The 25,507-nt window shown below is 44.3% G+C and overlaps 1 protein-coding gene across 5 annotated transcripts in view; it reads right to left on the bottom strand.

The window, feature by feature from the left end:
* STXBP5L (syntaxin binding protein 5L) overlaps positions 1-25,507 on the bottom strand; it is a 1,301,131-nt gene that overhangs the window by 410,957 nt on the left and 864,667 nt on the right. For all 5 annotated transcript variants that reach the window (XM_069202705.1, XM_069202706.1, XM_069202709.1 and 2 more), the window contains exon 15: positions 8,130-8,347. In XM_069202705.1, the coding sequence (XP_069058806.1) occupies positions 8,130-8,347 (218 nt within the window). The remainder of the gene's footprint in view (positions 1-8,129; positions 8,348-25,507) is intronic.

Genomic DNA, 25,507 nt, shown 5'->3' with positions numbered 1-25,507 from the left:
GACGACACTCAGCTTGTGGTATCACTATCTAGTTCTGGGGATTCATCCGTGGCCAATCTTTCTTGCTGTATGGAAGATATCAGAGACTGGATGATTCAATCTAAGCTTAAATTTAATGATGGAAAATCAGAAGTTATTGTGTTAGGCAATGGTTCCCCAGCCTCCCCCCTCTCATTGCACTCCGAGGCTTTTAACAATCTTCCTCCTCCCAAGGCTCAGGTAAAAAGCCTTGGTTTTTGGCTGGATTCACGCTTGACTATGGATTTTCAAGCAAAAAAGTCTCCTCTACATGTTTTGGTATTTTAAGAGTCCTTAGGAAGGTTTTTAACCTTCTACCCTCCACGGCCAGAAGAATCCTCGTTCAAACTCTGATCCTCTCCCGCCTGGACTATGGGAACTCTCTGTTTCTCAGTTCCCCGGCTTATGTGATAAAGAAGCTGCAGACAGTTCAGAATGCAGCGGCCAGGCTTCTTATTAATCTTCCTAGACATTTTTCCGCAAAGCCGGCTTTTTCAACACTTCACTGGCTCCCCATCAAGCAGCGTACCCACTTTAAAGCCCTGTGCAATGTTCACAGAGCCCTTCATGATAAGGGTCCGATGTTCCTCAGAAAACGGATCCATATCTATGCCCCCTCTCGAAGTCTGAGGTCTTTCTCCTCCCGACACGTCAACATCTTGCGGTCTAAGAGAGCTTGGGGAGCCAATTCCTTTTCCACCAAGGCCGCCCGCCTTTGGAACGATCTTCCGTCTGAGCTTCGTCATGAACCCTCAGAGCAGCTTTTTAGGAAAAAACTCAAGACTATCCTTTTCTGTAGATAACTTTCGGGATTTTCCTGCTGCTGGCATTAGTCATGTTACGTTAGCGCTGGGATGCCTTAGGGTAACTACGCGCTTTATAAATCCTAAAAACTAAACTAAACTAAACTAAACTTGGACTGCCTTTAGGAGGGACTGCACAATGGCAGAGGAGTCAAAATATGGCAGCCATATTAATTCTTAATTTACCCCAGGAATTTGTAAATTTTACTGTATTCTAGGATAAAAAGATCGACTTTAAACCTCTTTGCTTTGTTCACAAATCTTTAAATGGGAGTAGCCCCAAATATTTTGAGGGCACATTTGGCCATGTCATGCGAAGAGGAAACTTTGTTCCTCATTTTCTGCCCTGCTGACAGTACAGTGAGCCCATCGTGCTTGATGTAGTGGCCATGCCATCTCTTAGCTTGCTCCTAAACATTAGAACATACTTCCTCTGCATATCCATCTGTAAACCAATCATTTGCATTTTAGAAAAATCCTCGAGGCATGTCTTTCAACAGTCGATGATACTCTGCAAAACTCCTTTAGTTCAGTTAGTCTCTTTGGCAATTTAGCGCAAGAGTGCCCTTGTGTGGGTAACAGTGTGCCTTTAAATTGCCTAACATAATTTTAACAGAAGAAAAAAAGCCTAACGGCATTAAAACTTCAGTGGTCCTGAATAGTGACAGGATGTACTGGCTGCAAGATAAACACAATCGGCAGGAACGAAGATCAGCCGACCAAGAACACCTCAGAAACTTCAGGAAGGATCTAGAAACAAAATAGGAGAAAATAATGTGGACAAAAAACTGGAGCTGGGGAAGAATATACTGCAACATAAGGCCCTGGCAACACCCCCTTACATAGGCCGAGACAGGAAGACTTCAGACAGGAAGCAAGCGCATCTTAAGCTGATTTCATAGTTTTGTATATGCTTGCATCCATTCCTGAATGGGGGCAAAAGAGGAAGTGTGGTCTAACAGGAAGTGAGCGAAGCTTGTTTGCATCAGATCGTTAATCGACAATCACACTGGCATCAAGGATTCCCCAATTAATGGAAGCAAGGGTTTGAAAATTAGGCTCTATATCAATAATCAAAAGGAGGACCCAACTTCATATTAAAAAGGAGATCTGAGCTCCAGGACAAAAGGAAAAGTAAACAGTGTCGAGAGCTTTCTGCTGGATACCCCTAAAAGAGTATTGTCTGACATACGGGAGCGGGAACAATACAGAACTAGATTGGGGGCAATAAGGAAAATTTGAAGGGCTTGCCCCAATTTACGTTATCTCCGGATGAAGGTGGTGTGAACCATAGTTAAGCCCACGGGAACGCAGCAGCAACAGGAATTTTGTTTCATGATGTTATGTATAGTAGGAATATGGGTATGAATTATGATATTGACATACGAGAATTGCGTGGACTTTTTTATTCTTGTGATAATATGTTTCTAAAGTGTAATTTATTTTTAAATTGAGTATGAATAAACAAAACTATTTTAACTATAAAGAGACAGAGAGTGAAGTTAAATTTGGTCTATATGTTTTAACTGCATGAACAGAGGGATCATATTTTATTTGTATGCTAAGTTTTGTCATGAGAATAAGCACCAGAGTGAAACTATCCTTTATTTGCTGATAGAAAAGCTTATTGGCGCAACCCTAAAACTCCCATTAAGCCACCTTCAGAATGCGCACCCAGCAGGGAGGAGCTGGTACATCCACCACCACCAGTCTACAACGCCCAAAAAGACTGCAGTCCTGCCCGACAAGAGGCGAGTGAGCAGAGGTGCCTTGCACCCGCTTAAGTTGGCACGGCTACTGCCTTTGCTGTTGGCCGAGAGGCACACAGTGCCTAGTGCCCATAAAACAGAGAGGAACAACAGGTAGGTGCCATGGCCACATGTGCCAAGACATGACAGCACTGGAACCTTACCATTGCACGGTGTGTTTATCTGCTTTTTCCAAAGGGTTTGAAGCCACTGATAGGACTTTCTTAGAGAATATGTTGTTTACTAGGGCTGAATATTACACCTTATTACCTATATTGAGCAGGGTTTACCCAATCCCTGGAAGTGGCTGGAATATCAAACTCTACATCACTTCATTGAAAACTGCTTACCACTTTAGTGTGTGCCAGAAATGCTTCTAAGCCACTGTGCTCTGAAATATTTACTTGCACGACCTTGAAGAATATGATGTTATCCCCACAACTATTCCATCTAAACTGGGTACAAGGAAGGAGGCTGCATAGTCCTTTCCTATTCACTTTTGTGCGCTTATACTTTGCCTTGCAGAGATCAAATTAAACACTGGCTAATTATGCTGACCTAATAAGCTTGAAATCAACTACACAAAAAATCCAACCCTGCCATTTGGGAAATGGCATGCAGGAGAACAGCGACTTACTAAGGCTGAAGAATAAGGACTTTGAGCAATACTCTTTGACAGAAAGTTGATAAAGAGATGACTCGGGTAAGCAGAAACTATCTTGATCACTTTCTAAACGAATCCTTCGGAGAGTTTTAATATTAAGTTATAGGGATAAGCCCTAAAAGCAATATTACAACTTTATCATGCTAAGATCACTCTGCTATGGATATGTGACACCCAGCCTGGTTTCCAAAGATTTAGAAACGGCCTGTAAGGCCCTCTTTGAAGAGAGGATTCGGTGTCAGAAGATCCACACTAACTGAGCTAATTCGACTACTGTGGGTTTAGTTTCAAGCTTGGCTCAGTGTTTGCAGCTTATACTGTGTTTTTATGTGTCATGTACAAGGTCACACACTAAAACCATTTCACAATGGATTATGGATGAGACTGTTAGCATTAGAAATGTTACATACACAACATGTGGCTTGTTTTGTAAAATGTGAATTGAATAATAGCAGGAAAAAGTAATAAGATGTGTGTATCCCAAATAAAATGTGTAATTCTAGATTGAAAAGTTCCATATGGGCTTGTTAGCAACAAGAAAATCCCTCTTGATTGGGAACATCTTACAGGTACAAAAACGTACATGAAGATAGGATGTGGCCTGATGCACATATATGAGTTTGTTGGTGGCCGGTATGATTTGCCACTTGAGCTCTGAATAGTGGCGCTACTGCCCTTGTGAGAACAAAACTGAGACACTCATTCACATAAGATTTTTCTGTACATCTCTTTCCCAGCTTCATGGAAAGTTTGTTTAGGTATATTCATGAATGCTAGCCATTCTAACAATCAACATGTGATTAAGTCACTAATATCACTTGGAAATATTTAGGTATGTAATCAGAAAGATAATTATTGCCCTGTAATTTTTCATTTCCAGCATATATGTGAATAAGTGGAAATTATTTGATGTAAAGAACTTTGCAATAGTGCTTGATCTGGCAGACAGAAATAAGTATGCTAAGAGTGTTACGAAGTACGTGCTATATTGAAAAACATGTTATGGTCAATCTTGCATACAAATACTAAACAAAGAATGTTTCTAAAAAGAGGTGAGTAAATTCTTCAACCTTTCTGTCTTGTTATTAGTAAGTATTACCAAATCCATCATCCTGGTCCATATGGCAAGGGCATCCTCTTAAGTTTCAATTGAGTTGCTGGAGCCAAAATTGTGTCCTGTATGCAAGTGGATCTCAACATGTTGACCTCTACAGACCCCAATGAATCACAGCTGGAAGCCAAGGACCCCAAGCCGATTCTAAGATTTGTACCTCCACAACAAATGAGGGTGACTGCAGTTGATAGTTTCACAGTTCCTAGTTTCGCAGTCATTTCTATCATGATACTAACATGTAAGAAATACCTGTTGCATCCTATACAACCAACAATCCTATCATTTCTCAACTCCTTCCTCAGAAACCTTACAGAACCCACCTAGCCAGACTAGAGATGCATACAACAAGACACCAAACTAATACACCCCAAGCCACCAAAAAAGCAATGCAAAATATGAGAATGAGCTTCCAAAGCAGGGGCATACATGAAAGTGCTGATGCATTACACTTTCATCCTTCTAGACCAGGCTACAAGAATCCTGTATGCCACTGAAGTGTGAGACTAAGATATCATGGCTTCCATCATGTTCACATCCGGCGCTGACCATGCCACTAATGATGGTTCAAGTTTTGAAATACTGTAATAGAAAAATAGAGGTTCTTCACCTTACCCAACTTCTCCAAGTATGAATTGAAAAATAGGGTTGAACAGGAACTGAAATTAACACTAGAGAAAGGCATAATCAAATTCATCCGGCGAAACATTGAGGAAAACCAGGGTAGTTACAATATGTGGAGCACAATACTAATAAACAAATACAAAATAATTCCTGTCAAGTGGGGGCGACTAATAAGTAGATACAAGAAGAATAGGGAGACTAGGAAAAATATTTTTAGGTTATTTGCGAAATAGACTATGTGAATTTGAAAGATGTCTTTTCCAGCAGTCTCTGGCATGAACCGTCATGATGCAGAAGGTCCTTTTTATATAATCTATTTAACATGCTGTCTTCAATACTTTGAGCAACCTGGAGTTCGTTATACAGCACAGCCGAAAGACTGGAACGCAGAAGTTTGTAGTGATCAATCTTTGAATTTAGGGCATTGCCCGTCCCTCCTGCTGAAGTGATAAAAAGACTATGGGCCTCATTTAAATATTGGTGGATGGGTTCATTCTTCACAGCAGTGATGGATATTCCATCCTCTAAAATCTAAGTCCCATTATATCTTATGGGATTTAAATTTCAGCGGACGGGATAGCCATTACTGTTGTGACGGAGTAACCCGTCCTCCAATATCTAAATCAGTATCAATGTCTTTAAGGCAACATATGTGTATTTTTAAATCCAAAACTGACTTCTAAAAGTATATATTAGGTGTTGTAATGTGATATCAGCTAACATGATACTTCAGTCAACATGATCCACACCATCTATGAAGTATCACATAGATGTTGCCCATTCTGCACACATTGCCTATCTTCTACAACCCTTGTTCCGCAGACAGGGGAATGTATGGACCCCACATTGTTGCACTGTTTCCAGAGCCATGCTCAATATTAAAATGAAAGCACCTGTGCTGGGTTATTATCAACATACATCTAAGGAATGCTTCACAATATGGACTTCGCATGATCATAGCCAGGCAAGTCACAGTCTTTTCTTCCCAATCAATAACCACAGCAAAAAGTATTATTCAGAGCCATGACAGTCCATATACATCCACATCTCACTTTCCGACCACTATTAGATCAACTTGGTAGATGGGATGTCACCAAACGTTGTTAATACATGGAGAACAGTGGTCCCTTGGTACCCATGGCTCAACAATGATGTACAAAATATGTACCTTCTACATAATGAGAGGAGTCAAAGACTCATCAAAAATGTAACGAAACAACCAATGGTCATGGTCTATTCACCTCAAACATCAGATACATGTACAGTTCATGGGATACTTCCAAAGACCAAAAGAAAAGTTATCTCCCTTCTCACAGCAACAAGCTATATGATCCGCAATCTATGATAAATGTGTCTATCGCTAGAGCTGTCACAATATCCAGTTTGCGGCATCAGACTTTTCTTGATGTTTGACATCCTTACCAAGGGCACTGGCACTGCCATTCTGTTCTATCCTCTCCCAACACAACTGAACTGATATAACCCATGCTGGCGGTATGAAACACTGCCTTAGAACCACAGAATCTTCCAACTGACTCCATTCAATACCTCCAAGACTTTTTAATAACGTAATGATGTGCACCTCACTCATCACCTGCATCAACATTATCTAGTGAAACCTGCGAGCCAACTTACAACTACTCTACGAATGGGACTCCGACTGTATTCCAACACAATGCTCCTCATGCAACCGTGTCTCTCCACCCTGCCTTTCAACAGCTGCAGATGACCCATACATCTGTTAGCCATTCAAAGAACTTGGGCTGTCCAAGTGTGGAGTAAAATTGCACCCATTTCCATTTCAATTCAATTTAAAAACTGTTGTTTATTTTGTTTAAAAAGAGAAATGTAACACCACTTCATCAACAATATCACGTTCCATATAGCACGACATCTTTACAACATTGTCTAAAATTATATATACATTTGTACATCTTTGGAATTGTATTCTTCTTTATCCTTCTGTTGGTACATTGGTGCTTACCAGCATTAAAAAGATGAACAATACGCCTATCCAGGCATCTCCCCAACGAATTACATGAAAGTAACATATGTCACTTGGATTCTATGCCTGTGGCCCACAGCCTACAATGTCTTACCTATTAAGGTAACCCACTTGCAAACACCACACCGTGTAAGAAGTTCCAATCCCCCTGTCCTAAGTAGCAGAAACAGACGCCTGAGCTCAATGGAAAATTAATTAAAAGCAATATGGCTGAGAGGCAGGAACAGGGCTCAATTTAAAATTAAATATTCATGTGATTTTTCCTAGCAGCAGATATTGCTGATACTCATTGTAGAATCACTTCCTGGTCTTTAATTTGCCTGCGTCTGATCACATGCATGCATTTCCAGAGGCTTGGGTAAACCTGCTCATGCCACGCTGGAATGCCAGCAGTTTGTGAGTGATTTTAGGAAGCACACGACCAAAGAGTAGCACAACAGGCCAAACCAAGAAACAAATCTCAACACCGACCCGAATGTTGTGTCCTGCAGCGTACTCCATTGGTCAGACATTCTTGAATAGTCAAGTTGTAGCTTCATGCATTACCTCACCCCGAGCACTGAGGCTGACATCCATTGCATCAATGAACTCATTAGAAGAAGGAAATCATGTGACCAGAAGAAAATCATAGCTGCTCATTTCTGAACCGGCCTTCAGGCTGAGTTTTATTGTTTTAAATAGATAAATCGGTATGATCAATATGACCTTATCTAACAACTTGAGCACCCGGATATGAGAATATGTTTTTTGTTCCCCTCGGCTGCTGAAGAGCTTAGCTGACAGCCCTTTTAGCTTTTCTGTTTATGGGTTCTCTGGAGAGGATGAGCTAAAACAAAGCACTCGAACCACCGAGGGATTAGAGAACATCAAGTAACAGCGGATTCATCCCACAGCTGTGCAGGTAATTTGCCAGGTATGTTTAAGTGGAATGATCCTGCTAAGCACCCTTCGTTCTCTTTCCAGGTGTTAAAATCCTACGCGGCTTTCGATGGATAAAGAAATGCCTGGCTCCCACCCAAGCTACTCGGGAACGGGGGGAATCAGCTTCCGCTACGCAAAGGATTGAAAACCAACAGGGATTTGTTCAGTTAGTTCCCTCTCCACAAGGAAGCCCTCAGTCAGCAGGAAGAGAATGCAAAATTGTTTCAACACCCACCACTATTTCCGTCGTGACCTCTTGCCGGCTGAACCTGTATATGATGACATAGGCTGAGACTCCGGCAACACAGAATATCCTGCTCTCCGGGCACCATGAAATCATCTGGATCGCGAAAGGATCTTCTTCCACAATCTCCGCAGTCTGCTTTCCATCTCCTGGCTTCAGCTTTTCAAATACCTTCGAGGTCTTGAGCTTGTACAGCATCTGCAGCGTAACTGGAGAATAAGGAACTCTATGTTAAGACGGGATGTAAGCATACATAAGCTATTCCATGCCTCAAGAGGATCATTTCTTCACACAACTGTCTAACGAGAAAAGTTCTTACAAAGAAAAATAGGCTTAGGGTGATAAAATGAACAGGATTAAACACTTTAAAATAGGATATTTGCAATTAGGTAAAAAGGAAACAATAACAAAGTTAGTGATGGATTGGCTAAGGTGTAGAGTAAGGGATAAGTTTAGTGTTATGCTTTGAAGGGTTAGGTTTAGGGCCTGGGTAAGGGTAACACTTAGGGCCCTATTTCGAGTTTGGCGGATGGGAAAGCCCGTCTGCCAAACTCCTGACATGGTGGCCATCGCCTACGTGGCGAACTCTCCGCCGGAGTTATTAAGAGTTTCCACGTAGGTCAGGAAACCTCCTAGTGGGAAACAGGCTACAGAATTGTCTCTGGCTCATAATTGCGCCGGCGACAATGCTGTAGCCTGCAGGGTGCACCAGAACCCGCAGAGTGTTCACTGTTTGCAAAGCAGACAGGGAACACTGTGAGGGTGTTGGCCAGGGGGAGCCCTGCACTGCCCATGCCAAGTGCATGGGCAGTGCAGGGGCCCCCTGAGACCCCAAGCATCTGTTCTTCGCCAGCCTTTTCATGGCGGTGCTACCACTATGAAAAGGCTGTAAGAGAACAAGGTCGTAATTGGATTAGGACCGCCACCAACGTGCAGACCGCTGGGATCTGTGCTCTGTCGGAGCAGGCGGTTCCCTGGCAGCCTGACCGCGAGGGCTGTAATGTGGCTGTCGGACCGGTGCAATACAGCCGTGTAGAGAACATGCAAAGTGTGCATGTCTGTTTGGCCGGCCGTGTACCCTCCTCCAAACCTCCTCCAGCCCTCTCCAGCCCAGCCCGCCCCACCCCCTAGTTACCAGAAAAAATAAAATGATAATAACATTTCGTTTTTATCATTTTATTTTTCCTTTTGCTAAAATCCAGGGGGGTGAAGCTCCTCCACCTTAACGGAGGGGGCCCCCGCTGCCTTAGATCCTGTCACGGGGCCAACTCAGTCGCATCAAGTACTGTTTGCCCCAATTTTGTACACACTTAAACAACTCTCTAACGGGTTGGTGATGCTCCTCACTTTTTTCACCACACTAGACCCAACACCCCACAGGCATGGAAACTTTGGTACCACTTGCCTTCATCGTCATGCGGTTATCAAGCTCGAAGCTGGCAACAAATGTACTTGTCTTCCATTGCAGAGCATCAACAACAGATCATTCACTGACTGCCAAGAGCCTGCATGGGTCACTCAGAAGACCATGTGGTCCTCACCATCTATCTGCTTTAAATGATAACGTCCTGATTGTAAGGCTGATGACACCATATTGACGATAAATGTTCTTACATTACAATACATCCAAGACAGGCTCTCATCCTGATGCACAATAAGCCATCAGTTGCTGTGTTTCAATAGTTTAGTCTTCAAGTAGTATAAACGGCTGCCAGTACTTCTGCCCCATGACCGAGTTCCTTGTCTGCCAGGACTGGCAGACTGGTTGAATCTGGTTATCATTAAATAATAACCAGTGCACTGTAAGATGACTGCCCATGTAATGGTGTTACCCCATTGCTCATATGTGCACATGGCGTAAAACATCTTGGATTATATTATATAAACCATATTTCCCTGGAGGTGCTCACTGTCTCCCATGTGACCGGCGCCAGTCTACTGACACCAGTGTTTAGTAACTTTTGAAAGACAGCAGCTATGCTTTATTTTTTGTAAGCATTATAAAATTTTATTTTTATGGGAAATACTTGAATAATTATTATGTTTTTTTAAATCTCAAATTTCCTTATTTCTAATTGTTCTTAGTTTCAGGTCAAGGCACTTTTACTCTTTACTCTTTTCATTAAACTTCTTTAGCTTGAGTGTGTGGATGCTTGATGTTTTAAGATGTTAAGTAACCAGTCGCATATCTTTGAAGAGATGCTCCTTCACTCTCAAGCATCGTCGTTCACCCACTCAGTCACCCCATTGGGGCGCGACACCTCAATATCTGAACTACCTGGCGATGAACCACCTACTCATACCTGGCAGCATGTCTTTTGAACTCTCTCTTTTTGTGTCATGATTCCCGTGGATTTGTCCCCAAACACAGTCTTGAAACACGAGTATAGGAGTTCTTAAGTCGTATAAGACGGACAGCAGCAAACATAAAATCTGCCTTTAATTCTGCAAGCCAGTGCCTGAGCTGAGATACTTGAAAATGCAAATTTATGCCACTGCAGTTTCACATGGGCACCTGCATGCACTGATTACAGGAAGGATTTAATCTTTGAGTTGCATTGCCTGAAGCTGATTGGCCAAAGCTCAGCCTGATTAATTCTCTAGTAAATGCTTCCTTCTTCTTCCCGGTCCCACCGCCTCTGGCGCCACACTAATCTCCACCCACGTCCCAGTGCTGCGGCCTGCTCTAGGAACGCGGTAATCCCTTTAGCGCCGGGGTGTTGCCTGCTAAAGTCCTTTGACTGACTCCATGTTATGAACCAGCTGATAAGAGCACAGAGCATTGGCGGGTTAATGCCGGGATGTGCTATGAAGGTGTCCATACACACCCCCCTGATGGGAGATGCGCGCCCTCCAGTCACATGTATCATACGCTTCATTATGGCGTGTAATTCTGGAATGCACGGTGTAGCTCCCCAGAGACTTGACATATGTTCTCCATGTAAAGAGAAACCTATTTGATATGCCACTCACACCCGCTACAACACAGTAAAAGCTTGAAATATGACACCAAGGTGCCAGTGAACCGGGAACTGTGCAAGCTTCCCTGTGTGTATGGGCCTTGTTGGGTTTCCCCTGAAAATCAAAGGAGAAGCCTCGAAACACGCCCAAAATACACGAGGTCAGGATTATTTACTATTCTAACTCCAGTCCTCCAATATTTGGGAAAGTGTGCTTTGTCTGCCATGCCTCGTCTCGCTTAGCGGGGAGACAAAAAACAAAGGCATGTCAGTGTGCATGTGTGGAAATACATGTGCTTTCTTTCTGGTAGGGTTGAGACATGGAAGGACAGGTACATTCTGTTTGTTTTGTAGCGCTACTCATACCAATGTAGGGAGTCAGAGCACTTTACATCACACACACAATATACATAGACAATGAATCACATGTGTAAATTAGTCCACAGAAATTTTACATAAGTTGATGAGGACTACAAGGTGTAGAAACCACATATCATCTATACAAGAAGGCAGTATAGTTTTAGAGTATTTGGTCTGGAAAAGCATGAACTCAGGATCAGATTTAAGAGGGCCTAGCGCCATTCCAAGGCCACATTAGCGTAATTTTTTTACGCTAATGTGGCGCTGGTAGGCCAGAAACACTGCACCATATTTACAAAGTGGTGCAATGCATGAATTGCACTACTTTGTAACGCCTTGCGCCACATTATGCCTGCGCCAGGCATCATTTATGGAAGGGTGGCATTCCGGCGCTAGAGGGGGGGCGAAAATATGGTGCAAAGAAATCTGAAAGAATTCTTTGCGTAATTTTTTCCGGAATTTTTAACGCCTGCTCAGAGCAGGCTTAAAAGGAGGCTCCCATTGGTTTCAATGGGCCTCTGGGTGCTTTGCAGGATTAGTGTTAAAAATGTTGGCGCTACTCCTGCAAAGCGCTAAACTAGCACCAAAAATTCTGACGCTAGTTCCCTAACTATCGCCACGGTGCGCCGTATTTTAAATACAGTGCACACATGGAGGTGCAAGAAAAGTGGCGCAGCATCAGGTGCAGTGCCCCTTTTCATAAATCTGCCCCTCAGTATTTAAAATGCACCACAGAGCTTACGGCTGGCTTTAGTAATATGAATGTATGTCTACCCAAATGAACCTGTTTTAGTAGCAATAGGATAATTAAACACTGGGGAAGAACATACCCTTTTGGTCTACACCATGCAGCTTGCATGCAGCTCAGCTCATAAGTCACTGTGCAATATTAGGATTGTAACTTACGAACTTCAAGTGGCACAAAGATCTATGTGACAGGAGCAATACCCACTGAGATATCCATATAAACTACAGTTCTGTGATCTGTGTGTTACATGTTCTTTGCAGCAGGCATATTAACCCTCTGCGCTACTTTATGATGAGTCAAAGCTGCCACTGGACAAAACTTCATCTCTCTCCAGCAGGAACATTATTCACCAGAGTTATCTTGACATTTGTAGTGCGGGAGATCTTTATCTCGTCACCACCCTAGTTACATAGCATTCGCATTACCATGACCACCAGATACAATGATATGAAAAGGTCTAACAAAGGTAATAGCACTTAAAGGACGGTAAGATGGGAGATGTAGTTTCAATAAATATAGGAACAGTTTTGAGGTGCAAAGATCGCAAATGGAAAAAGCTATCTGCAAAATAAACGCTCTCCACAACAATGACAATGATATATTTCGCCATTTTTATTTTTCCCTTATAACTGCTGGACACACAAGGAACTCTGCAGCACGGGCTTTTAAACCAATAAGTTATTTCTAAATACAGTGCTCACACCCCCCCCCCCCCTTCCAAAGCTCAGCACCAGGCGCGGCTGCACCGGGAGCACCACTCTAAAGCCGGACCTGATTTTAAAGTCCGTTTCACCAGTTCAACTGATCACTGATAACTGATAAGCCTTAAAGACCATTAATTGAAGTCCCTGGATTCTTCCACCAAAGAAGTTCTTGGAAACGTTCAGGAAATGGTGCATGGAAAGCAGCTTGAGGCATTGATATCAGAATGAACATCACTGGGAGGAGTGAAGATATTCCAAAGGTGTCAGTCCACTAAAATGTTAATGGTAGATGTCGAGTCGAGAAGGGCTGGAACCCCAAAGATACTAAGCAGTAGAGGACAAAGACAGGGCATCACGGCGTGGGAGAAGGAGAAAGGTAAAGGACTGGAGGAAGACCATCATCAACTGGCGACGGAGGTGTGACAATGAGCCTGACCTCTATAAGTCCCACTTGAGAATTTGAGTGGATGAGTCGGGGAAGCACTCTGTGACAGGGCACTCCTGCAGCCAGTGGCGCACACCCAGGCTAAACAAAGCCCAGCTTGCAGGAGCAATTGAAGCTAAAGCCAGTGGTGTGTAATTCCTGTAGACCATGGATACTCAAAGTACGGCCCGCGGGCCTCATGCGGCCCCTCTGACCTTTACATGCGGCCCCTTAGGCAACAGGAGCACTGGGCAGCTGTTTGCTCGACCGCACTAACAATAAAATTAAATAGACACACAATCATTTAGTTCAAACTTAGTTGGTGTTAAAAAAGGAAGAACTAGGGACTCCTGCACCTAACTTTAGAAATACCTTCATTTTCAAAGACATCTTGCAGCATAAGTGTAAAACTAAAACAGTCTCTTCAAAATTTAAAAAGTGTATTTAGTTAACATGCAGAACCTTTTCGCCTTACTACAATTTACTTTATCAGTGCATTGAGATGTATTCATTTAAAAGTGATAGTTTTCAAACATAAATTTGGAAACATTAATTCTTCCCCTTACCCTGAGAACACCACCAATAGTAAATTAAAGAGGCAAGTCACTTGGTATGTGCACTTTATGGGTGGCCTGGGTTCCTATAATACATGAACCAAATTATAGTTTATTAAATCAAACATAGAAGCAGGTTATGTGCAGCACATACCATGAATCATATATTTCGAGGTCCTCTTAAGTGTGATAATGCGGAGAAAGGAGGGAAAGAGAGATGAAAAAATTGCCTCGGATCACACAATTTGGAAAAGTGGGTAAGCCGAGATTAATTCCAGGTTTTCTGGTTTCCTATTGTGTATTTCAGCCACTAGATGTATATTCTTTGCTTCTTATACACCTACCTTGCCACCAATCCCCCCAGCCACCCCACCCGACCCAACCGCCACTGCCCTGGCATCAATGCGGCCCCCAGGCACACCACAGACTAAACTTTTTGGCCCCTAGGAAAATGTTTGCGAGTACCCATGCTGTAGACTAACTCCCACAACACATTGTTTGGGGACAAGGACAACAAGTTTTCAGGTTTATTTTGTCCCTGGGACAAGCAGGCCCTACCCGCAGTAGCACAAGCCCTTTGGCTGCCAATTTACAGAACCACATTATGGAGCAGGGAAGGGAATTGCCCACAGTTCAGGTAATATTTGTGTCCATATGTTAATGCTGGTCTGACTGTATGTATGGTTCATTAATGTGAAGACTTTATTATTATGGTGAGCACTCTAAATATGTGTTGTAAGGTCAGAACGCAATACTGACAGTGATTCCTGTAAACAAATGTGAACACAGGTTTGCAAAGTTTAACAATATGAGGTTACATATAGTGCCCCCAGAATACTCTCTGTTTAGATCCAAATATTTGCAGAAGCTCGAAAGCAAGATTGATAATAGTTTGCTTTCAAAATAAAAATGTTCACAAAAAATGCAACTAGGGACAAAATCTTTTGCTACATACCTATAAAACTTTAGGTACCATTTCCTTGAAGCATCATTTAGTAAAATGTGTTGATGCATGATGGTATTTCCAAAGTATGTTCATAATGGAAAATCAGTGTAACCAGTTTCAACAAAATTATGGAAAACATTAAAATAAATAAGTGTTGGCAAAGCCAATAGGTCTGACATTGGTGATCAGTCTTTTGGTTTTGTCAGTGTGTTTTGACCTGGCTTTTGTAAAACGTTATTGTTGTGGGAGCTGCCAGGTACTCACTATTGAAACAAACATTGAAAAAAATGTATATATGTTTTGGTCTCAAAAAGCACATATTGCCACAGTAGTTCCAGGAACTGAACAAAACTACCTTGTGTGCCAATATGCCCTTTGTGATACAGCAGGTTGCTATATCACTCACAGTGAAACCAGCTGACAGATGGATGGAGAGATATAATTTTAATAAAAGGAAAAAATCTAGGTTTACGCCAGACCTAATTGGGGCTCAATTCATAAAGTAAGTCACAAAAGCACACCCAAGGCAGATGTCTTTGAAATAGTGCAGATTTACGTATTTCATAAATTCACAAGAACTTACACAAGTAGACTAGGAAACTGTACTTGTAGAGAATATTTGTGATCTGTATTTTAGCACAAGCAAAAATTCACATGTAGATTTGTGCATGAGAAAATCTGTTGAGCGTTTACAAGTTCATTATCCCTCCAACCACTTTTTTTCCCCAACCCGGGAAGATGATTTACTACTGCCCTTGTCAGGAGTAAATTTCCAACGTTTCTCAGTGTGGGAAAAGATCAGCAAATAGGTGGTGAAAATACTTAAAACATGCAGGTTAGTAGGTTTGCACAGACTCAAAAGAGCATTCCAACCCTTGAAGTATTGCTTACCGCTACCTCTAGCCCCAGTACGTAGATCTGCAGAAAGGTGGCAAAATAAGGACATTGCTAGTATTCAAGCCCTACCAGGCTGCTAGTGTTAGCCCTGGCATAATCAGAGAGGCTATTGTCAGAGCTCTTACATAATGAAATTGCTGCCATAATGTGTTGTTGCACTACATGATACCAAATGGACAAGTAGATATTTTTACAAGAGAAGTAGATTTATGAAGCAACTTGTCACATGGACAAGTAGAGATTTTATTAAATTCCACACCCCTGTAAAGCAGAGCGTGTGAGCACACCAGCAGCCCAGGCATGGGGTAAAACAAAGCCTAATGAGAGGCTCACTAGACGCGGCAGATGGGGAATGCAATTTATAATGATCATAGGGCACCAGATCCGCATAATAACCCTGTGGGCAGACACCATGTCACACTTAAAATGACAGAAAAAAACAAGAAAAGAAAACAAAGCCAAATAGAAGACACTGGAATAAAAGGGAGAGTGTAACAAGTACCATGTCATGTGATCGGATAATAAAATAAGTCTCCTTCCTGAAGCTCCACTGCAGTTCGAAACAGTAAAGAACCAAAAATGTATGCTATCTGAGCAGAATGGACCGAAAAATCTGATGACTTATTGAAGTGTTAGAGAGAACAGAAGACACAAAAATAATAAAATACCTAAATAACTTGGCAGTAGAGGGAGTAAAAGAAGTATACAAGAATCCCCCAAAAGAAGTGACTACATACCCGAAAGCAAAAGATGACTTAATGAAAAAGTTTAATCAAATGACCAACATAAATTACAAAAGATAACCATTCAACAAGGCAACCCAACACACAGGTGAAACAATGGGTGAATTCACGTGACAAACAACTGGAAAAACCTCTCAAGCACTGCTGATTCAATGGATTCAGCAATGAGGAAGCCATGTGGCTAAGAATCTTAGATAGGTGTCAGTCCGAATCATTTCTACAGAGAATGCTCCAAGAAATACACACTCTTGGCAAGATGCTGGCCATAGCAAGAGTAGATGAGAGGGATGAAAAGCTGCCATGATGGAATCAGGTAAATCCCCAAGGAAAACATACTAGCCATGAGAAACAAGAAGTATGCAAGCAGGGACAAACAAAGATTAGCATCTCGATGACCACTGTGAATCTGCTACTGCATTCATGGCAATGGAAGTATAACATGATGCTTCACTGCATGAGATAGGCCAACTGCTCATGGGTGCAGGCCACACACTAAATGCTGGGAAATGTGAATTCGAAAGAAAAAAAAACTGTAGTTCTTCTGACACATCTTCTTAGAGGGAGGGATGACATTGGATCAGACAAATCCAAGGCACTCATCAATACAGCACCACTAAAAGACTTAGGAGTACTGAGGTTATTATTTGGCAAGGTTAGTTATGGCACCAGATACATCAAATGTGCACACATCTCTCAGACTACGAGCAAAACAAAATGCAGAATTCAAATGGTCATCTGAATGCAATAGGAGCCTCAGAAGCATCAAAGAGGCAATAGAAGTGGCAACAACCATGGCATAATTTGACCTGGAACTGCACACAAAGGTGATGGTGGACTCTGGCACAGTAGAACGTGGGGCTACACTTGCAGAAGTCCCAGAATCTCACGTCAGTTAGTCGCATATGCCACTGAGAGGATGATGGTCCCAGAAACAGTATACTCACAACTGGAAAAAGAGAGGCTAGAAGTAGTATGGGCTTGTGAGCACTTTCAAAAGTTCCATTTTGGTAAGAGGTTCACCACTATAAAGGACCATCAAGTCCTGCTGTCAATCTTTGGAAAACTCAAAGGCAAAAAAATGCCTCAGAGAATCGAAAGATGGAGAACATGACTGCAGGAATACGACTACCAATTTATCCAGAAGCCAGAAAAAACATAGAACCCTGCAGATTATTTTCCATAGCATCCAGTGATGACATCAAAGCCAGGTCTGTCTGCTGCCAAAGAATACCTAAAATTCCTAGTCAGCACAAACATACCAACAGAAAGATCATTCCAACTGATAACAGCAAGAAACAAAGACCATGAAGTAGTCAACCACCTGATCAAGGTACAAAGGCGGAGGCACAACAGAGATTGTGGGGATGACCCTACAGAGCTCAAAGCAAACGATTCTACAACATTCAAGAAGAATTAGCCATCACAAAAGCAGAACTGATCTTAAGGGGATAAAGAATTGTCGTTCTCAATAGGCTGAAGAAACAAGCAATCATTTTCAAACATGAAGGGCACTGTGGGGTAGTCGCCATCCATGAAGCGCTAAGAGAACAACAGTGGTTCCTGATACTGGAGTACAAGGCTGAAATGGAGCTACAAACATGCCACACAAGTAACCACATCTCTACAGCAGCTAAACCGCTACCACTGACAATGTTGTAACAACCTGAGGGAGCATGGAACCATGGTGTTTTTGGTCCCATTACCCCAGGAAACTACCTTTTGGCACTCACAGGTGAATATTCCCAATTTCCATTGGTGAAAATCACCTCCTCTCATCTCCTCCATCGGTGCCACAAGAGTGATGACATCTTTCTGGGGTGGGGGATCCCAAGGACCAAAAAATCAGACAACAGCCTGCCTTTCACCATTAGAAAATTCTGAGAATTTCTAGTCCAACTAGTCTGTCTCATACCCTACTCACAAGTTACATTGGATCGGTAAAAACAACTCCCATCTACACAGTTTCTGTGGCATGCTTTATTGTAGAGTCCTCATGTAGGAGAGATTGTATCTCTGGATGGGGTCAACCTCATGAAAGGGAGCTATTGATCTTTTGATCTGAGGGACCTAGTATAAGAAAAGTTAAAATTACTTAGTAGGGCACCCTGCAATAATTCCTTTTATTCTAGGGCTCACTAGAAATATAAAAAATGAGAGAAAGTACAATTTGACTCTTGGAGATGATTAAATGATCTGGAGTCACTACGCCTTTTTTCACCAAGCAAACAGTAAATTGGAACTAGGGAATGAGACAGACTAAGAATTGGAAAAACGAGTGAGTTCCATACCTTAAAATCTAGTGACAAGAGGCTTTTTCTTTATTGGTTACTGTTAGAAATGGGGTCTTTGGTTGACAGTCAGTTTACCACCTGTTCAAGCAAGGACCCTCACTCTAGTCAGGATAAAAGAGAATCACCCTCAGCTAAGCCCTGCTGACCCCCTTGGTAGCTTGGCAGAGCAGTAGGCTTAACTTCAGAGTGCTAGGTGTAAAGTATTTGTACCAACACACGCAGTAACTTAATGAAAACACTACAAAATGACACAACACAGGTTTAGAAAAATAGGAAATATTTATATAAACAAAACAAGACCAAAACGACAACAATCCACCATACACAAGTCAAGTTATACATTTTTAAAGATTAAATCCAAAAATAGCGCTTAGAAACACAAAATGCTTCGATGAGGTGTTAACACGGCGTCGTGACGGAGTCATTCCCAACAATCTGACACCAGTGGCGCCGGCCACAGAGTCACGTAGATCCCCAGGTACATTACCTTGGTGAAGAAATGGAAGCAAGCGGATGCGCGAAGTCGGGGATCTGTGCGAAACGTTGAATCCGCGTACTTCAAGCAGTGTCGGTCACGCCGTGGTGCGGCGACTTCCACGGAGTTGCAGACTTCGGTGGGGCTGCAGCGGGGTCGGGACTGCGAATGTCGTCGTGTTCCAGCGAAGATCATAGAGTCTGGTGCAGGCGACGTCACCGGATTCAGCAGCGGTGTCGGTCCGGAGTTGTCCGAAGTCGATTTCCTTGAGTTTTCACCAGTTTTTCCTTTCAAGGGCCCAGGGACTGGGTAGGGCACCACATGTGAGGACAGGAATCTCAGCAGAGAGTCCAGGTGCTGGTAAAGGAAGTCTTTGATGGCCCTGAGACTTCAGAACAGGGAGCAAGCTCAGTCCAAGCCCTTGGAGAGTCCTTCTCAAGCAGGAATATACCACAAAGTCCAGTCTTTGTCCCCTTGCACAGGCAGAAGCAGCAACTGCAGGATAGCTCCACAAAGCACAGTCACAGGCAGGGCAGCACTTCTTATCAGCTCTTCAGCTCTTCTCCAGGCAGAGGTCCCTTTTGATGTCCAGAAGTGATCCTAAAGTCTGTGGTTTTGGGTGCCCTTCTTATACCAAATTTCTCCTTTGAAGTAGGCCTACTTCAAAGTAAAGTCTCTTTTGGATGTGAAATCCTGCCTTGCCCAGGCCAGGCCCCAGACACTCACCAGGGGGCTAGGGGCTGCATTGTGTGAGGGAAGGCACAGCCCTTTCAGGTGTAAGTGACCACTCCTCCCCTTCCTCCTAGCACAGATGGCTCATCAGGATATGCAGGCTACACCCCAGCGCCCTTTGTGTCACTGTCTAGTGTGAGGTGCAACCAGCCCAACTGTCAAACTGACCCAGACAGGGAATCCACAAACAGGCAGAGTCACAGAAATGGTATAAGCAAGAAAATGCTCACTTTCTAAAAGTGGCATTTTCAAACACACAATCTTAAAATCTTAAAGTCAACTTTACTAAAAGATATATGTTTTAATTGTGAGCTCAGAGACCCCAAACTCCACATGTCCATCCGCTCCCAAAGGGAATCAACACTTTAATCAGATTTAAAGGTAGCCCCCATATTAACCTATGAGAGGGATAGGCCTTGCAAGAGTGAAAAACGAATTTAGCAATATTTCACTGTCAGGACATATAAAACACATTACTATATGTCCTACCTTAACCATACACTGCACCCTGCCCTTGAGGCTACGTAGGGCCTACCTTAGGGGTGTCTGACATGTAAGAAAAGGGAAGGTTTAGGCCTGGCTAGTGGGTACACTTGCCCAGTCGAATGTACAGTTACAAACTGCACACACAGACACTGCAGTGGCAGGTCTGAGACATGATTACAGAGATACTCATGTGGGTGGCACAACCAGTGCTGAAGGCCCACTAGTAGCTTTTGATTTACAGACCCTGGCACCTCTAGTGCACTTTACTAGGGACTTACTAGTAAATCAAATGTGCCAATCATGGATAAACCAAACAACAATACAATTTACACAGAGAGCATATGCACTTTAGCACTGGTTAGCAGTGGTAAAGTGCCCAGAGTTCAAAAGCCAACAGCAACAGGTCAGAAAAAATAGGAGGCAAAAAGATTGGGGATAACCCTGCATAAGCAAAAAAAGTCCAACAGTTACTGTGAAATCATGCATCACCTGACCCCTGTGAATACCCAGTTGACAGACTCCTATCTTATGTTCAGGTGCTAGGGGGGAAACCAAGATGTGCAGAACTCTGAGTCCTCTTTAATGTCTGCCTATGCTGCCCCAAATCTCTGGATGCAGTACACATGCCAGTACAGATTCCTACTGGGTACATCTAGGGCACCCCAATCAAGAACAGGATACTACGAGCCTCGACTTGTGTAGAAGGAACCAAGAAAGACTGTCCCCTTGTGATTACAGAATGTGAAACAAATGAAGTGACACTTCTCTAAGGGTTCCCCAAATGAGTGAACGTGAACAGCACCAATTTGCGGTTTGAGGGGTTGCTCTGGATCAAGCGCTCCACAAACTGTTTCCAAACTAAACAGAAAGGGCAACAAATGACAGGAATAGCACAGCCGCACAGTGTGTAGGACTATCACCATTCCACATTTGAAAAATGAAAGTTAATTATAGGATTAAATCACAACAATGTATGAAATATCAGACTAGCACAATATTCTCATGGGTCCAATTCACAAAAACTTTGATTAAGAACTGGGGGCACTTATATACCTGGAGCAGATTTCTGACTCCATATGGTTTCACAAAGAATCTAGGGGCTACTTCAAGAAACCTGCAAGAGTTGGTTTGACTGTACACTTGAGGAATTGTCACCAGATGGAAAAATGTGCATAGGTAAAGCATGCACTGTTGAGCATTTTCATGACTGTGAGATAGGATACTTGGGTAATTTAGACCCTACACAGTGTCTGCATTTGTTTTTACCGCTGCCAAGGCAATATTCTGCTAAGAAAGTTTGTTGCAGGTATGCCTCAGCCAGACCTTTAACCATTTTAGGATCCCATGAAATATCTGGAAGTGAATCCCGTAAGAGATCAGGTTGAAGCCCGCAGGGGAAGCACTAGACTCCATCATGAAAACTCTATGCTGAAGCATGCCTTCAGGATTTCCTGAAGGGTGAGAGTCGTATAGGAAAATCACTCATGTGTGGTTCGGTCTATACGGACTGGACTCTTAGGGGACCACCTGTTTTGTTTCTTTCGCCACACGGAAACCCTTACCCCATACCATTAAGAAGACCTTCTAGTGGGGCTTGGCCAAGCAAGATGGTGGCAGGATGCACTCCTAGTGAGCTTGTGCTACCCCGGCCTGATCCTGGCAAAATCCTGAGGGGTCTGCGACAACAGGTGCCCCCCCCCTTGTTAAGGGAAGGTGCCCTGGTCACATCGGCACACTATAACTCTGTCTGGGGTTCCGGATCCCTGCATTTGGTGCCGCGCGGGTATGCCCATCCAGGGCCATGAGGAGTGAGGCCGGGTTGCGCGAGGAGGAGGCAGCGGCTCGACTGCCTCCGTCAGACTTCCTGCACTTTGTCTGCCATGTGCCGGTGGTCAGACAGACCCCTGAAGTGGAGTTTGCGGGCCTGCTGGCCCTTTGATGTGCGCAGCTCTGCCGCTAGGGCTGGCGCGGCTGCAGAGCTCGGAGCGGCCAGCTGCATGCTTGAGGAGTGATCCGGCTTGCGGACGGCCTGGGCTGGACTGGGGGGCCAGCTCAGAAAGACGGTGGAGAGAAGGGGCCCAGGCAATATGCAGAGGACCAGTTGAGTGGGGGCTGTGGAGGAGCGGCTGGAGAGTGGCTGAATGGATTGGGGTGCAGCCCGGAGGGGGAAGGCTGTGGCTCCTCATATGGACAGCTGGCTTATTGGTGCATGGTCCATGGCCTGGTCGCGGGCCCATCGAGTGAAGAAGCACTGGGCTTGCTGCGTGGAACTATTTAGGAGCGCCCGAATCGCCTGAGCCTGGGGCTGCCTGCTAGGAGGCAGGAAAATAACAGCGTCCCGTGGCTAGGGGCGTTATGGAGCCAGGTGACCAATCTCATCTGCCCGAGTGGTGCTGCAACTTCCAGATACTTTTACTCCAACTCAGGGTCACTTGAGGAGGCGATACCGCTTGGTTTCTGGCTGGTGGCGAGATGGGGCGACACCGGCAAGCGTCGTCGTCGCAGGGGAACACTATGGAACAATACACCATGCCGGTGCCTCTGCCACAGCGCCAGACTCAATTAGGGGGGCCCGGAGATGTTCTGAGCATGCCGGTGACTGCTGAGGAGCCATGGAAAGCTGAACTTCTCGCAGCTATACAGTGTTCCAGGGTGACCCTTGAAGGGAAGATAGAAACGGTGGTGGTGGAGGTCAACCTCTTTCGGGCGGACCTCAGAAAGGGGTCTTTGATAAGGTCAAGTTGGTGGAGGGCTCCATTGTGGAGCTGCAGACGGAGGTGGGTGCTCTACGAAAACAGATGGTGCAGGTCACTTCCATGGTCGGAAGGCTGGAGGCAAGACTGGAGGACGCAGAGGGCAGGTCCCGTCGGAATAATGTCCGCCTGCTAGGGTTCCCGGAACACACGGAGGGGACCACGGTGGAAGGCTTTGTGGAGAGTTGGATTAAGGACGGTCTGCAGCCGGTCGGGCTGCCCAGGGAGGGTGTTTGTGGTGGAGCGTGCTCACAGGGCCCTGGTGGCGCCTCCTTGGCCCGGGGCACCTCTGACGGCTATCATTGTCTGTCTTTTGAATTATAAAGACAGAGACTGTATCATGCAGGCAGGCCATGAATCTGTCAGGGCAGTCTTTGAGAACTGTAAAATCTCCATTTACCCTGACTATACGAACAAGGTTCAGACCTCTAGAAAGCGGTTTCTGGAGGTGAAAGCCAAGCTCTGTGCCATGAACATCAGATATATGTTGTTGTACCCAGCCATGCTTGAAGGTGCTCTCCAGGGGCAAGTTTAACTTTCTTTAACATCCGGAGGAGGTTTGGAGATGGCTGGAGATGTGGGACAAAGTCACTCCTGGTAGACCAGAGAGGACCGGCCTGGCAGGTCATCATGCCTCGGGTGTGGACAGCCAAGACTGGAGGACTCGTGGGAAGAGCCAGATGAAGGACAGGTGGTAGATATTGATACCGATAATAGAATCGAGATTCAACAGGATGGGACAATGGTGGTGGTGACTCCTGGACTGGCTGATTGATTGAGAGAGGCGCTGGATCAGGGGGCAGAGAGGATACCTGCAGTTACCTGACTTTGTTGCTCGTATCTGAAGGCTGTTGCTGCACCCTCATTTTGGGGGGGACTGTGTCTATGCAGGAGGTGCCTGAGCTGCATGGTGAGGGGGTTTCGGGATGAAGGTTAAGCTTCTGATGGGGCCCTATTTGAATTTGAATTTGTATTGTACAAGGGGGGGGAACAACATGCTTACTGATTTATATTGTGTAGGTATTCAGGCACAAGTATATTGCGTACGGGGTGGTTACTCCACAGTTGTGGTAGGGCCTAGGAACTGGGGAGTCGGGATTAGGCTGTTGTCCTGGCAGAATTTACTAATATGGATCTACAGGATGGTTTGATTTGTTTGTTCTACTGTTCATCCGTGGTGGGTAATGGGGAGTTGGTTTATCTGGTTGGTCAGGTTTGCAAATGTTTGAAGTTCATAACAACAGTGCATGTATATACGCGAGAGGCAATATGGGTAGTCACATTGCCTTATCTCCTCTGGAGGGAGGTGAGGGGTGGAGGACCAGAGGGACGGACGGTAACAAAGCCTTGGTATGGGGCGATAGATTACCATATTGCATGGAACGTCAGGGGGCTGAAGAGTTACACTACACGTTACAGGGTGCATTCCTTTCTGAGGCATCATAAGGTTCATATAGCCTGTCTCCAGGAAATGCATATGACTGTGGAGGAAATGCAAAAACTAGCTAAGAAATAGAGGGGCCAATGTTCTCTTCATCCTTCTCCTCTTACGCAAGAGGTGTGACAGTATGGGTTGCCCCAGGGATTCCATTTACCCACATTTACAGTGAAGTGGATGTAGAGGGGAGATATGTTCTCGTTCAGGGCACCTTGGACGGGGTGTCCCTCACTATTCTTAAAACATATGCACCCAACATAGATGATCACTCCTTCTACAACAGTATACCTGAGCTTTTGGGGGACGGGGGTGGACGCACCTACTATATGGGCCAGCGATTACAATTGAATTTTGGATGGTGAGAATGATCGTCTCCCGCCTAAATTGGGGACTAAACCATTGATGATGAGACCTCTCATGAAGGTAATGCGTAATTTAGGGCTATAGGATGGATGGAGGGAGCTACACCCGGAGGGTAGGGAGTACACTTGTCACTCTAAGACGCATGATCAGCTAGATCGTTTTCTTCTGGGTGGACTGAACTGCTCACAGGTGCTGGACAGTAAGCCTCCGGGTAGGTTTCGCCCTGATCATGCACCGGTGTTGATGCAGCTGCAATGGGGAGCCGATAATACTAGGTTAACACGTAGTTGGTGCATGCCTACGGGTTTCTGACAGATACTGGGTGTCGTGATAAGGCGGTGGTTGCCATTGAAGGTTATATGGACTTGAATTGGAACACGACGAATTCTAGGGGCACAGAATGGGAGGCACTAAAGGCTATAGTGAGAGGGGTATGCATAGGCACCGCTTGGGGGGGTGCGTAAACAAATGGAACAAGAACTTACTGAATGGGAG

This window comes from Pleurodeles waltl, chromosome 8 (assembly GCF_031143425.1).
Source record: "Pleurodeles waltl isolate 20211129_DDA chromosome 8, aPleWal1.hap1.20221129, whole genome shotgun sequence".
NCBI classification, from domain to species: domain Eukaryota; kingdom Metazoa; phylum Chordata; class Amphibia; order Caudata; family Salamandridae; genus Pleurodeles; species Pleurodeles waltl.
This window is presented reverse-complemented; position numbering and strand designations above follow the sequence as displayed.